Raw genomic sequence first — 15,478 nt, 5'->3', positions numbered from 1 at the left:
TCCCTCCCAATACTAAAAGCCAGCGGAGGTTTAACACACTGGCTTTTCCAGTTTTTTTTTCAGTTTAATTTGAGAAAGTCTAAAAATAACTTCCTAGGAACTAAGGCTGTAATTAACCATTTTATCAGGTATTCTGCCCTACTGCAGACTGTTGTGTAGAAGTTTTCAAAACACTAAAGTATGTTCCACATACTGAAGTTCTGTTCCACAGAACTGAAGAAAACAGGTTGCTGCAGGCTGTCAGGGAGGATCAGGACCCCATTACAAAGGAAGGCAAAAGTTCTCCAGCCACCATGGAAGATTTCTTTGGTATCTTGTCTGAGAATTTGCTAACAACATCTCTGATAGTACACAAGCTGTGCACTTGAACAGATCCTCTACAGCACCTGTTTGTCCTAGCGTGTCTTATCTCTAGACATGCTTTATCTTCAGAGATCCCAAAACCCCATTATGCATGAGAGAAAAAACCAACCTTCTTGCACAAGCAGCTGAATCTTTGAATCATAACAATTTACATAACATTTACATGAGGGCAAACTTCTTTCACAAAAGCCTAAACCCAGTTCAACATTTTCTGAAATGTCTCAATAATGAAACAGGTCAAATAAACATCTCTGTCCTCTTACAGCCCTCTGACCTGAGAAAGTGGAACCTACCTTCAGTGTTGGGTAGAAGACTGCATGTTTTCCTCCCTTATTTCTGCAAAACAAGAAAACCAAATAGTCACAGTAGCTTTGATAGATAACAGGATTTTAAACTAAGGCTGGAATTCAGGTTTGTCTCTTCCAAACGTAACTATTCTGAGATTCTGTGATACTGTGAAAAGGCTGACAGTGAAAACAGAGGATCCAAGAAGAGATCTCACAACAGAGATGGTTTGATACCATATCATAGTAAACACTGAGATATTTTGTTGCAACTGGATGACAAAACTGTCAGATTGTAACAGGCAGTTGTGCCTGCTAAATGCACATGTGAAAAAGATGAAGACATTTGGTTTTCTGATGCAAACTGTGAAATATTTTCTCCAATTCCCTGAATTACTATCTTTCAGGCTAAATTAACTGCCAGCAGTATAAAATATACAGACAGGGCAAGCTATACTGGGCACAAATACCAAGGTGGCATTTTAAACCCCTAGTAATGAGAAGGATGAGTTACAAGGGGTCTCACAGCACCACTTCACCACTTAGGCCAGGAGAAGAAGTAGAGTGCATGGAAAGACCAGGAAGGAATTGCTCCTAAAATCTCAGAAGTTACATAAGTGAACATCTGCCTGTGCACTGGGACAAGCACTCAGATTTCTGCAACTATTTGTAATAGACAGTCTTTTCCTGCAACATGAAATCATTAGCTGTGCTTTGCTTAAAGATTCATGATTTCATTTCTCAGCTGCTGCAGACGTGCAAGGTTTCCAGGTGAGAGGCTTCACCAGGGAAGCATACATATTTCAGGCCTGGCTGCCATCCCTGTCCAAGATAATTGAACCTTTGCAAAACAAAGTGGTAACTGAAAAAGAGTTCCTTAAATAACCCTCCCCTGCAGCCAGCTGAACCACTCAGCTGACTGCCAAGCACAGCACAAGAGAAGTTTAGAGTGATTTTCAGATAGAGTGGGCTTCATGCATCAAAAATTCCTCCAGGAAGCCCCACACAACAACTTCCAAAGTTTGACTTCAAAGAAAAAAGAGGAAGCACTACTGACAAGCTATCCCTTTGCCACAAGTTCATTTTGCCATGTAAGAAATGTGATTCAGACATGAATCCCAGAAGCATGCCATTCAAACAGAGTCCTCAGACATACACGTTTGAGAGCATAAGTTTTCATTTAGTGCTCATTGTGTCTCCAACAGGATTGAACATTAAAGATCAGTAAAACAGAGCTTCTGATTTATTCCTTTTTAGTTAACACAAAAAACTGTAATTGCTTGGTACAAAGTAATTTTGCAACGGATACCAAATAATTAAAAATGAAGGTGTACAGATCCCAGTCCTTTCATACAAACACATGAAACAAAAACAAATTTAAACACTGCTCAACAACAGATTTTTTTCCTGATAAATTAAAGTCAGAAGAAAATTTCAGGCTGAGAAATACCTTGAAAATTAAACTAAAAATACAAAGGTAGGCGATTCATAGTTCAGTTTTAATTTTTGTTTTTTGGTTGAGTTTTTTTAATATTGAAAAATATTTTAGACCAGATTGTTTTGGAAATAAAGAAGTTTTGATTGTTTTTATTAAAAGGTTCTAAAATGTGTTTTACTCTTCCTTTCAGTTGTGTGTCTTCATATTAGCAATGCATTGAGTAACATAAAAGACACAGCTTTGCAGAAGTAGTAGGATTTGATTGTATAACTTTGCATATTTTGATATTTTTGCATAAAAATAGCAAATTATCTGAGGATTAATAAGATGTTGCTGGGTTTATTTATTTGAATCTATTTTAAATGGATTCTTCTAGATCAGGAATCCTCTTGTCATTTCACAACTAACAAGGGAGGACAAAGGACACTATTACCCTTAACGTCCTCAGTTCTTTCAAAAACTTTATCTGGAAGTCACTTAGTTTTACTTCTATTACATTTCTCTACAGTCCATTCCATCTCAGGAAAGTTTGTCACTTAAACAATCTTAGCAGTAGGACTTGTGAAACCAGGCTCCTGTACCATAGATTTTTCTCAAAATTATTTTTGTCTGAGTTATTGGTAATCACCTGACAGCTTCCAGTACTCCTCTCAGAGCCTCTGATTAACTGGCACTCAATAGATAACTTTGATGGATAATTTCTAAAGATGCAACCCATCAGACTTCTAAAGATTGTTCTAGTTTATGTAATTTCATGAATCCTTCTCTGATTTTTTTCCTCTCATCCAAAACACTCTTTTATGCTGCAGTTCAGTGTTCACACACAGATCACAATCAGCAGAATTTCCATTTGCTGAATTCAGTTGCATACTACAGTCATTGGCCCATGCCCAAAAATATTTGCAGAATGTATAAATGTAACTCACTTTTTGTATTCAAAGTAGTGTTCAGCAATTTGTTCATCCCAGACAATTTTTGGCTTGTGTTCCTTCAAGGTTTCAATGTACCTACAAATTAAAAACATAGGTAAGGAATTAACTTGGCAGAAATTTCAAAAGAGCAGTTTTACCATGTTTAGATGCTGAGCACAGTATCAAAAATATCTTCTTGTTGACAACTAATTTCCTAAACCACTTTACAATTTCATGTTTGCATTTTTAGGCTTTTTTTTCCTAAAGTGTTGCATATAAATATCTGAAGGGAAGGTGCCAGGAGGTGGTGCCAAGCAATAGGACAAGAGGCAATGGGCAGAAACTGATGCACAGAAACTTCCACCTGAATATGAGGAAACACTTTACTATGTGGGTGACCAAGCACTAGAACTGATTGCTCAGAGAGGCTGTAGAGTCTCCTTCCCTGCAGATATTCAAAAGGTATCAGGGCACCATCCTCAGCAATATGGTCCCTGGAGCAGGGAACTTGGACCAGATGGCTTCCAGTGGCCCCTTTTTCATTCTGTGATTTGTGTGACTGTGAATTGATTAATGTTCATTGATTGACAAATCTGCAAGGACACATGAAGGAACTGTTTTAATATTCCTACAGTCTGAAATCCATAGGCCAAAGCACAGGAGCTGAAGTCATCCCTAGGCTGTACCCAGCTGTGTCCTCCACTATGAGGCTTATGTCATCAGGAAAGTTCTTCTAGGTAAGGGGCTTAGCTAATCTTCTAAAACTGAAATTGTCAAAGGAAAGTTCACTGCTAAGTAATTCTGCATATGGATCTTCCCCATCACTGGCTTCTTGGTATTATTTTCTTGCATGGACATTTTGAACATGGAATGACCTATCTCCCCTGACACAAACTGAGGTTAGAGTACTACTTGGACCCAAAACTCTGCAAGGGGAACTGGGATAGAAGAGCTGGTATGCTGCAAATTTATAGCTCACAGCAACCTGTCAGTGCAGAGACAGTGTCTGCATTTCTGACAGCATAATAGAAACAAAGCTGCTGGCTGCCACATGTCAGAGGACCAGAAGATGGCAAGCTACTGCCAGTGATAGAGGCCACACAGGTGTCACAGAAAAATGAGAAGTCTCATTCCCCTGTCTTTTCTGCATTTTTTAACTTGCATCTTTGACCATCTCTTTTTGAAAGGTCTATCAAATCCATCTCCCACAATTGGTCTCATTCTTGCAATAATTTCTCTATTTATGACAAGATTTGGATGGAAATGTTTCCTTCAAATCATCTTATTTCTTATTAAAAAATTTCCTTCAGCCACTGTCCTGACTGCATCAGTGCTGAAACTCCACCTCACTATTATCAAGACACAGAGAAAAGTTTTGTATTGCTCAGTTTGAAAAAGATTTGTTCTGTCATTTGGTATTATTTTAAATGCAATTACAACATTCAGCATTGCCAGGATCATCTTCTCCCTTTTGCTGTGGCTTGCTCATTCATATATTGGTAAATGGTTTATTACTGCTAGTGGGTTTAAAAAAGATTTTCTTTTGTATTTATGTCAAATGAACCCACACCAGGCATGGATTTATCTACATAAGCAAACACACAGGAACACGTGAGCACATGGGAACATAAGGAGCTCTTGCACTCTCCCTCACACACACATGCCCTGGAATAATGGACCTTTTCAAATGGGGTATGTTATACCTTTGGAACCTGCCCATCCCTTTTTAAGACAAATTTTATGTTGCCCTACTAAAAACATACACAAAGAAACCTAGTTCTGTATATTTAAAAGTTAAGGACAGATTTTAAGAAACTGTCCCATTCCAGTAATGACAGGAGACTACACTCATATAGAATATGGTACCAATATGTTCCAGAGCAGAAAACCAAAATTACCAGCCAAGACATCCTGGCACATAGCTTTGTTCCTGAATGTATGACTTTAGATGGGAAATCTTAATTTTGCTTGCTAAAATTCCCAGCACAATTTAAGAGTGCTCAAAATACTTATGAACAAGCTTTAAAAATAGAAATGCAAGTGGAAGCAATTATTATACCCTTTTCTATTAAAGGTATATTATTATTTTAAACCTGTTAAGGCATATACCACATTTAATGACCACTCATCCTGACCACACACAGAGAATTTACTTCCCTTTCTTCTGTCTCTAGGCATTTATCCCCACAGTATGTAACAGCAAAAATGAACAAGTTCATCTTGAAATCACATCTACACTGAGGAGACTAGCTACAAGCTTAAGCTGGGGAAAAAAGAAGTATTAGCCCCCAAACTGTCATTGCTATCCATTAATCTTAGGGAACCTACTTGAAACATATGAACTTGGTTTTTATGTTTCCCTGTTAAGGACAAAAAAAATTCCAAGCACAATGTTCGAAACAATAACTTTTCATTTACTTCAGCTGCAACTGCATGCTCAATGCCTATGAAAATCAAGCTTTATCTTTTTCAACCAGACACAAAGTTGCTGTGAAGAGTCGGGAACAGGTGCATCAGCAAACCACATCTGTTTCCCATGGGTTTTCTATTGCCCTAACTTGGGAATAACACATGTAGTCATTTCCCCTTTACTTGATTCCTTTTCTTTCAATAAAAGAAAGAAGCTAAGACCTCCAAGAGATGTCATATTATCCTATTATCTCTGTAGTATCCCACCACGTGCATCAAAAGTGGAAAGGTTCCTGAATAACACTGCAGCAGCTCTATCACAACACACTTGCTTGACTCAAACTAATGCCTACCAGGCACTCTTAATATAGTATCTCCTTGCTAGGGCAGTACTTGACTCAACAAATATTTGACATGCACTGGTTAAATAAATAAATAAATAAACAGAAAAGCAAAATTTGCCATCACAATGAACAAGACAAGGGACGCCAACGTGTCTGGGATAGCAGAATTCTAGATAAATTTTCGGGTTCTCAAAGAGGAAAAGAAAGGGGCAAGAAACTCACCACAGCCAGCTTTTTTTTTTTTTTCACCCCTCATTTCACTCTATACCTTTCAACTTATATTTATTGCTATTTTTTCATCCTCTCTTTCTAATTTATCCCTCTTTCCACTGCCTCTGTGCCAGTTCACTTTTGCTTTTATGCTGCTATCCAGACTAATTCCTCATCCATCACCTTCTAACTTACTACCTTTCTTCTTTTACCAAGCTGCCTCAGCAGTTAAGAGAATGAAAAACACTGAAAACTCAGCTTCACAGCCTTGCACTACATATTTCCTGGGAAGTTTGTGACCGTTTGCAGAGCAAGTCATGCTGTTTCTGAGGTGCTGTTCTGAAACAAGGTCAGCACAGATGAAGTATCTGGATTATTGATACCAGCCTCTATTGAAGCACCAGTGCAACATATAGAAATGACAGATCTGCATGGATCATCAGCAATAGTAACAAAAGGCAGATGTCACCTGCATGTCCACCTTGCAAATACATGTTCTGAGACAGACAAGTGCCATTCTGGCCCACTTAAATTGCCATGCCTTTGTCAAAATGGGCACTTCCTGGTATTCAGAGAAGAACAATCATTTGTGTGACAGATACTCATGGTTACAAACACTCTGGGTTAAAACAAACACTCCCTTCTGCAAAGTAAAGGAGAAGCCAAAACATACATATTATGGAGTCGCTGTGAACTCAGTCCTGCCAAAGATGTGTACCTATGAACAACCTTAATGTGGCTACACCTACACACTATTGCACTTTACTGCTTTTTCAATGAATAAATAAAGGAACCAGATGAAAGTTTCTCAGGATTTATGCCCGGTGTTCCTTTTCTTAGATGCTTTTCTTCCAAAACATGAAAAATGGCATGGCGCTGGAATATGTTAAGGTAAAACCCACAATCTTTAGTCCCCCTGAGGAAGGTATTTATCTTCCTGGATAATGCTTTTTTCACTGAGAATATAAAGAAACCAATCTCTAGTATATCTTTTGCAACAAAAATTTACATTCTAGGAAGAGATAGCTTTGTATTTAATTCTTAGACTAGGATTTATTTATGAAGTTAAACTTTTTAATCTTCAGGTGTTTTGCTTTACTAGTCCTGAATCACTCTTCAACCAAAAAAACTAGTGAAAAGGAAACCACTGCTGAGCATACATTGCATTTTAATGCTCTTTTCTAACACTTTATATATTCCCCCCAGTTCTCACATGAACAAAACTCTGATTAGAAGCAATAGTCTCTAATCAGAATGAAGGATCATTTTCTCCTGCTCCAGAAAGTTGAGTTTATCTTCTGCTGTACCAAATTTGAGAGATTCAGTCAAATAACAAAAATACTACCCAGCTTGAAAATCTATACCATGCATTTTCTTTTCAGTTTTCTTCAGTTTCAACAGGCTCAGTTATTAAAATGTGAACCTACCAGGAATCCTATCCCCATAAATATCAACAGTGCCTATGCATGGCCATCTTCCCCCCTTATAGGGAGCTGTATCTCTTAATAAAAGTAAGAGACAAACACAAAAGGCTGTATTCTAGAGCTCAAGAGTACCAATTTCGGATGCAAAACAAATAGAGAGAAATAGCTCCAAAACAGTTTTCACAAGAGTACTCCTCAGAACATTCTCAGTACATATCTTCGAAACCAGTACCAGTCCATTTCCCTACCGCTCTGTGTACATCAGGACACTCTGTGAATGGCAAGATACCCATCTTCAAAACAAGATTTTTCAGAGGGGTTGTGTATATATCCTGTAAGTCAAACCCCTTTTTATTTAATGTTTAATTTTAGCTACCCTGACACTTACTATTTAAGGTTTTTCTTAAATTACTTCCTTTTAGTTGAGACAAAATGTCAAGAAACAATACAATCTGGAGACATTTTTTAAAAAAAGGTTTTAAAAGTGGGAATTTTTTGGCCTTCTACGGTTCTTAGAAGATAATTTCTAAAAAACAAATACAAAAATTCTGAATATCCTAAAGGCTACTGAATGATTTTGTAATGAATCTAAATTTTGATAAAAGATGCTTTCACTGGTAATGAATTAAAACACAAAAGGAAAAAATTTGAAAAAGAAAAATGATTTTATGCAGAGTTTGAGTTCTCAATCACTCAGTCCCTAAAATTGCACCTTGCAAAAGGCAGAGATGCCCTACAATTTAACCATCTTAATATATTAGCCTTTAAAATACTTTTGAAAGCATGCATAAATTTATGAAAACCCCAGCAGCGTTATTAACAGCATAATGTTATTTATGTCTGTGTGTGTGTGTGTGTATATATACAGCATTACACAGTGCAGTAAAAAAGGTCAACATCAGACTGAACAATTAAGCTTTCACCACACTGGTTCCATCAGGATCACTTAAGCACCTTTTTACTCATCTCCTCTCTCCACTCAATAACACCATATTTACAATTTATACACTTCCAGCTTTAAGAGGTGATAACGTTGCATAGCAATGTATCCCTTGCTTGCACACTAAAGAGTTCAGATTTTATTAACACAAATCCCACAAGTTCTTTCAAATGCAAATAGGTTATCCAGGAAAAAGACAGCTACTATGTATGTTCTAGAGAATCAAAAGTATGAACTAACATTAAAATAATTTTTACTCTAAAGATTTATGCATCTAAGAGGAGTGGAGAGCAAACTGTAAGCCTGTCTATGGGATATATTATTCAAAAATAATTGTTAAGTCTTTAGATTATTTAATGTCAAGGAGCTAATAAATACAGTTTGAAGAGACATCAATCAGCTGTTATAATATCTAAGTAGCAGCCTAGAAATAAAAAATCTCTAAGCAAGCATCATCTTTCTCTAGTTATCTCTCTGTTGCTTCCTGAAACTTGCTCTGTCAGTTTTGAAATTCAATAAGAATATTTTTACTATTTTTAATAGTAACAGGTTTCCAACATAGTAGTTTTTCAGGGTGTATTGCTTTCAGTCAGTTTTATAAAATCATTCTCACTGATTTCTTCACAATACTTCATTACTAACTTGATAGATGACACTTTTCAGCACTTCCACACCAACCTCACACAAACCCACTGACCTAGTACTTCTGCCATGATGCACCAGCCCAATGAAAACAAGCAGAACCTCAGTGACATTCCTATCATTACTCTGGGCTCTTCAAAAGAGCATCTTGTTCACCATTCCCAAAGTAATTTGGAAACAATAATACTTTGCTGGACACAACTGCAGAGAGACAGAAAATTATTCCTAATTTACAGGTCTCAGGAGACACAATAGACGATATCAAGCTTTTCAGAAGCATTCCTGTCTCAAGAAACAATGAACATCAAAACCTTCTGGTGCTTTACTGTGGCTACAGAAGAAAACATAAAAAATACTTATTTCTATGTATAGAGCTTTAAATGTTAGTAGTGCTTCTTATTATCAACTTCACAGAGGTTTTATAGGGAGACCCACCTGAGAGTTTACACAGTGGTACACTGCAAATTATCCATGGGAATGTTAAATACAGCTGAAAGCAATACAGTGCATGCTGCAATTCTCAATATAACCAAAATGGTGGTTCTTTACCAAAAAAAGACCCCAAAGTTACAGTTAGATATCGATCTATTAATAGAACTAATCACACATAAGGCAGAAAGGTGTGAGCATTTTTTTTATATATTTAAGATTTTAACTCAGAGTGATGGATATGGGAGGAACATACAAAAATCTTCTTAAAGAGAACAAGACCTTGATTTTTAAGTCAAAAACTATTTCTTAGACAATGAGGACATAACTAGATTGAGGCAGGAGTTTTGCTTATCTGTTTGTGTGCCTTCAGTAACACATTGCTGTTCAGCAGCATGACTGTTTCTAAAGGAAAACTGAAAATGTATTGTTGAGAAGCCAGTGTGATTCTTTCCTCAGCTGGGGTCAAACCACTGCACATTACAGAATCTTAATGCCCATCCTTCATAGAAGAAACACAGGTCCTAATAGGTTCCTATAAGGCAATATATCATCAAGAAACAGTGAAAGTATTAGTGCTTCCTAGACCATACATAAAAACTTACATTCTGCTCCAGCTCACCCAATAATCTGCCTTAGTTTCTGTCTTAGAATCTCAGACAAGACAGAGTGTTTCTGCTTAAAAATACTTCTCCACATGATGAAAACTAATGTTTGTTTATCCCTACAGGCTTGTTTCAAGAACCAGCAGGTTCACCCTAAAAATAAAATCTCTGAAGATAAAACTGCTAGTTTAAGGGCCCATTTCCTGAAATGTTTAAGTAACACTCAATTGAGGTTGAAGCACTTTCAGATCCATTACTCCAAATAAAATACTGCACTCCATTCTTCTACAAACTGACATAATAAGCACTGCATCTGAAAAAGAGGGGCTATTTATCTTTGGATGTGAGGCTGAACAAAGTTCAGATCCACTAATATATCTGCTGCTCAGCTTCAGCTGTAAATAACAAAAACTAAAAAACTATGCTACTTCTGTTGTGTGTCAGATTGGGTTTGTTTGGATTTCTTTCACTCACATCACAAAAACTTTACAGGCTTTCTTCTTGCTCAAAGTACACAAATCAGCTCTATTTATATAGTGCTACACAGATTAGCAATGAAAACTGTTATACTGTGTTTGGAGCATGGTACTGGATTTGGAGCCTGATCGGATTCAGTTAATCTTAATTCAGTGTATTGGAGGTGAATTTTGATCCCCTCCAGTATGAAAATAAATTTTGAGTGCAAACACATTTACTTGGATATTCTTAATTCTTCTATATCTCCTTCATTAAAAAAGGTACATATTAAAAAATCACATTTCTTTTCCATCCACTTCTAAAAGGTCAGATGATTTTAATGCAATTAAATATCACTCCTAGCTCTCCCAGTTGCTTCTTGTATCTCTCTTCAACCATTCCTGAATGTAAATCATCCCAACACAACACAAGGTCAATAGCAATGTCATCTAGCAGATTTAAGAAACACAAAAGCCAGCAGGAACATCTTTTCCTCACCCTGTGTCAGGAAAGGAGCAGTGCAGTTCTTCCTCCAAGCCTCCACCTCAGCCAGGCAAGTAGCTCATGCCCTGTTTCCATAGGGCTGCTGAAATGCCCTGGTTGTGCCCCATGCAGGGGCAAGGACACACTTGGTAGCAAAGGAGAAATGAAGGGAACATGCATAGGGAAACATGCAAGGGAACAAGCAGCAGAAGGCACCAAGGGTGGGACAAGGACACGAGTGAATAGGAAGATCTGCTCCCAAGTGACTTAAGTCAGGCAGAGCACAAAATTTGCAGGCTGCAGAACTCTGGAGATGTAAAACTGACCCAGGTCAGCAACTGCCTTAGGAATGAAATGCTGCCTCTGTTGTCTCTCCCAAAACAGGAGGTCACACAGAAGCAGAGCTGTCTGCAAGGAAACAGGACTTCAGACAATGAAATAAATGAACTACAGTAGGAGACTGTCCCCTGAAAAAGCTAACCGCTATTTGGATTCCCTTTGCTTCTGAGAACAAGACACAGAAAATTATCTGCACTTCCAAGTAGCCTCAAAAGAATGTTCAAGTTCCTTAGCTGACAAACACATCAGGCCTACAATTTCCACTACTATAATGAATGAGTGATTTGGCTGCTTAAAGAAACACCATCAAAGGTATGGGAAGAAGGAGAAGCTAAACACCAAACACTTTCTATAAAATAAAAGAAACACAGCTCAGGAATAGTTTTTTTGGCATGGACTAGTTATAGAAGCACAGTAATAAATTAAGGTTATCAAGCCCAATACAGCAGATAGTTTCATATGAAAGAAATCATAAATTCCATCCTTGGCAGGGAGGATTGTAACTAGAGAAGTTAACTATCCTAAAGGAAAATCTATGGCAGAGCAGTAAATTTTCCAATCCTCCAGTGTCCCATAAAGATATGAACTATATACTCTTTTCCATCTATTGGGACCAGATGAAGTGAAGAACAAAGAACACTGCTGCTGACTTGAGTTAATTTTTCATACTTGGCAGAGGGATCTTTCTCCTCTCAATTGACCATGTACACCAACAGAACTAATATAAGACTTTCAGACTTTGTTTTTTGAAAAGACAGAATGATGACAAATTCATGCAAATGAGTATTAATCTCTCATAAAAAATGCAAATCTCAGAAGGTTAATACATTTTTAACATGCCTTAAAATAATCTAGATATCATATAATTCCTCAATTTTTGGCATGACTTGAATTGAAGACAGGCTATGAAGTCATAAACTATCTTTTAACCAATGAGAGTAGAAGTTTATGCCCTTTTAAGCAACTATCTTCATCAGGGCAGTTAAGTAAATATTTGAGAACATGAATTTTAAATCTCTTGATATTTAGTTAAACTAATGCATATTCATGTGACAGTGTTCAGTTTTAAAGAAAAGCCTGGGCACTTTTCATCATCAAAAAACAGCAGAACATCTTCCGTATCTTTGCCATAAACTATTTGTATATTCTTATCTATTTAGTTTCTGCTGAACACGCACATCTTGCTTCTGATAAAATCTGCTAAGATTAAGACTAAATTTTAAAGCAAAAAGAAATATGCATGAACTAATTTAAAATCATTTCCAAAAGAGCTGTTACTTAAATCAAACAGTAACACTTGGATTGCAAATCAAGGACAAAATGATGGACACCACATTTTTGCCCCCTTTAAATTTCAAAATGCAATACTGTTTACCTCTAACAGACATGTAAATTATTTTTTAAAATCTTTAATTAAACAGCACTTATAGCATTAATCCTCTCAAAAGATCTTTGGTTGGCTCAAGAAATTGTTGGTTTAAAGGAAGAAAGAAAAGGGCATTATGCTAAGCATATGTGGGATCTGTGTACATCTAAATTTTGTTAACATCTGGGGAAGTTAGAAAATAAACTCTTTTGCTGTGCTTGTATGACAGAAGTTTGCTTTTTTCCAATTATTTGAACAAATTCAGACAGTAAGTGTTGACAAATTATCCTAGTACACTGCTAAAGTTGAAACAGGCATTTTTGTCCCCAAGTTGTTCCATATGCAAACATTAAATTGCAATAACACTTTCAAAACACTATCACTTTGCACTACCTACACAAGTCATCCAACACATGGAGCAATCACCAGTACAGCTGTGCAGTCAAAAAAAGAAGAATGTCCTTTAAACACTTACTAACTGTAAAGCTAAGCAAGTTAAATATTAAGATTATGATATGCATGTAAGAAAGGCTAATCCAAAGAGTCAAAAGCAAGATTAAAGAGCAAAAAATACTCCAAAGGATCAATTTCTAAAAGCATAGTGGCTGAGAGATGGATACAATGTGGAATGAAAAAACATCTTTTTTTTCTTTTTTTTTAAAGCACAATTCAGAAACAACTGTTGGGGAAAGAAGCTTTCATTTTCCTTTTTTTTTTTTTTCTGATTTAATCAGTGAACATTGCTTCTTTCAGAGGCCCAGAAAAAGCATTTGATTGCTTTAATTAAAAAAAAAAAAAAGTTACTGGTGAATTATGCCTGACAAGACTCTGAAAGGTTCTTACCCACAAACAAGTCAACTTTTCTACCTTAAGGCAGGCCTGAGGGGAGAAGTAAAGCTCTACTTTTCATTGCAAAGAGCTATTTCAAAACCATATGGCAGATATGCCACCTGGGAATAACTCCCTGTGCCCTACATACCTAATTAACACGAGCTCTGGCCACAGTGGTATGCACAGAGAAAAGGAATGAATGACCTTGTTAGGTGAAGACACATAAAAAGAGGATGAGAGCAAGGCTTGGAGATGAAGAGAAACAGATGGGACTGTCAGCTGTAGAACTGCAAAGCCTTACAATGCACAAGCATGGATAACATGGGGAATATTGCCTGGATTAGACAAAACAGTTCCAACTGCAGTCACAGGAAGACTTACTGACCTACATTTGGGATTGGTAAGGCTTCTGCTGCGTGATATTTTAGTTGTACTGACTTCCACATGAAGTGGAGGGCTGTAATCTGTTCCCCTCTCACTCTGCATTGCAGCTACTCCTCTAAGTGCCAGTACTGCTCTATACACTTTGTAGTCTACACACAACTACTGCACCACTTCAGAAGGTCTTTAATTTCCATCCCCCACCTCCCCAGGATGGTACACTTATCTCTTTAAGTAAAGAAGAATTACTGCCAGAAAATGGATTCTGTACTCAGCATCAAAAATGCTTGGTGATCAATTCCAGAAGTCCTGAAGATAAATAAAAATTACCTCCTAACACCATGAAAAAAGTGCACGTTCTTGTCTTAATAATAGGCTCTAATTCCATAACTGAGATTGTTTGAACTTGTTTGGCTGATTGATTTGGGCACTTGCTGATTTGAAATCTCAAATATTATGTTGTTAGAAATCTTTTCTCTCCCACAAAGCTCTATATTTTTGGATTATGATGGCTGCTGTCTTTGATCAAATGCTCAGAAAGTTTTCAAGCAGAAGACCAAACTTGGAGGAAAAGAACCTGCTGCAACACATGACTGACAGCCAGAATACAGAGAAATGCCCTGAGAAGTCCAAAATGCATTTTATTGGGCCATTTGTCTATGTGGACGGGGCTATCACATACATCACACGTTACAGACTTCCTAAGAGGAAAAGAACAAAAGAAAAAAAATTATTGAGGACAAGTGGTAATTTTTATCCATTAATATTTCCAAGCAAGGAACAGCAATTCAAGTATGCTGGATAATTTTTTTTGGATCCTGGGGAATGAAGAGATAGATTACTAGATCTATTAATTTACATTCATGAAACATATTCCAATTACAAGTATTTTCTGACCCTTTCTGGCCCCACATCCATTGCAAGAACCTCTTTAATTACTTGCCTTTTTTGCAATAAAATACAATTAAGCAGCACTAATTATTTGACACAAGATATTTTAAGTATGGAAGAGGCTAACCAGTTGCTATAACAACATAATTTAGTGAACTTGACTGGCAGGTACTACATATTCTTCTCCTATGGCAGAACAGTTTTGTTCTGCACCTTTACTTTCAAATGTATCATCTTTGCTCTAATTTGTACCTACAATAAAATAAGAAGATTTTTAATAGAAGAGTGCTGAAAGAATTCACAAAACCATCACATTGTTACAGCATTTCACACCACGTGATAATGCATAAATAGTAAGCAATTATGAGAGAGGTGGGAAGAGCATGGATTAAAATAAAAAACCGATGTGGAAACAAGGTGTTCTTCTGAGGACAGAAGTCTGGGATAACGTTATAAATTAAACTAGACAGAAACAATACTCATCCGGTCAATAATGATGGGGATTTTTTTATGATAAAACAGTGACTTATCCCTACATGAGCAAGTAAAGATGACATGATGTATAATTATTTCTTGAAAAATACTGCAACATCATAAAAAAATTGATTTAAAAAAAGTCAAGTCAGATATCCAAAAATTATAACAACTCTCTAAATTTCTTTATGTGTCAAAAGCAGTACACAGCTGCTCTTGTTTGCCATTTGGATATAACAAACTAGACCTGACAAATTA

At 36.7% G+C, this 15,478-nt stretch overlaps 1 protein-coding gene across 6 annotated transcripts in view; it reads right to left on the bottom strand.

The window, feature by feature from the left end:
• Nucleotides 1-15,478, bottom strand: part of CHID1 (chitinase domain containing 1) — a 116,671-nt gene that overhangs the window by 22,317 nt on the left and 78,876 nt on the right. For all 6 annotated transcript variants that reach the window (XR_009486901.1, XM_059849108.1, XM_059849110.1 and 3 more), the window contains exons 11-12: nucleotides 3,012-3,092; nucleotides 657-699 (exon numbers count right to left, since the gene is read on the bottom strand). Coding sequence is in view for 5 of the 6 variants with exons in the window: in XM_059849108.1 (XP_059705091.1) it covers nucleotides 657-699; nucleotides 3,012-3,092 (124 nt within the window). In the remaining variant the exon portion in view is untranslated. The remainder of the gene's footprint in view (nucleotides 1-656; nucleotides 700-3,011; nucleotides 3,093-15,478) is intronic.

Source organism: Haemorhous mexicanus, chromosome 6 (assembly GCF_027477595.1).
Source record: "Haemorhous mexicanus isolate bHaeMex1 chromosome 6, bHaeMex1.pri, whole genome shotgun sequence".
In the NCBI taxonomy this organism is placed as follows: Eukaryota; Metazoa; Chordata; class Aves; order Passeriformes; family Fringillidae; genus Haemorhous; species Haemorhous mexicanus.
Note: the sequence above shows the minus strand (reverse complement) of the source record. Positions and strands in the feature narration are given on the sequence as shown.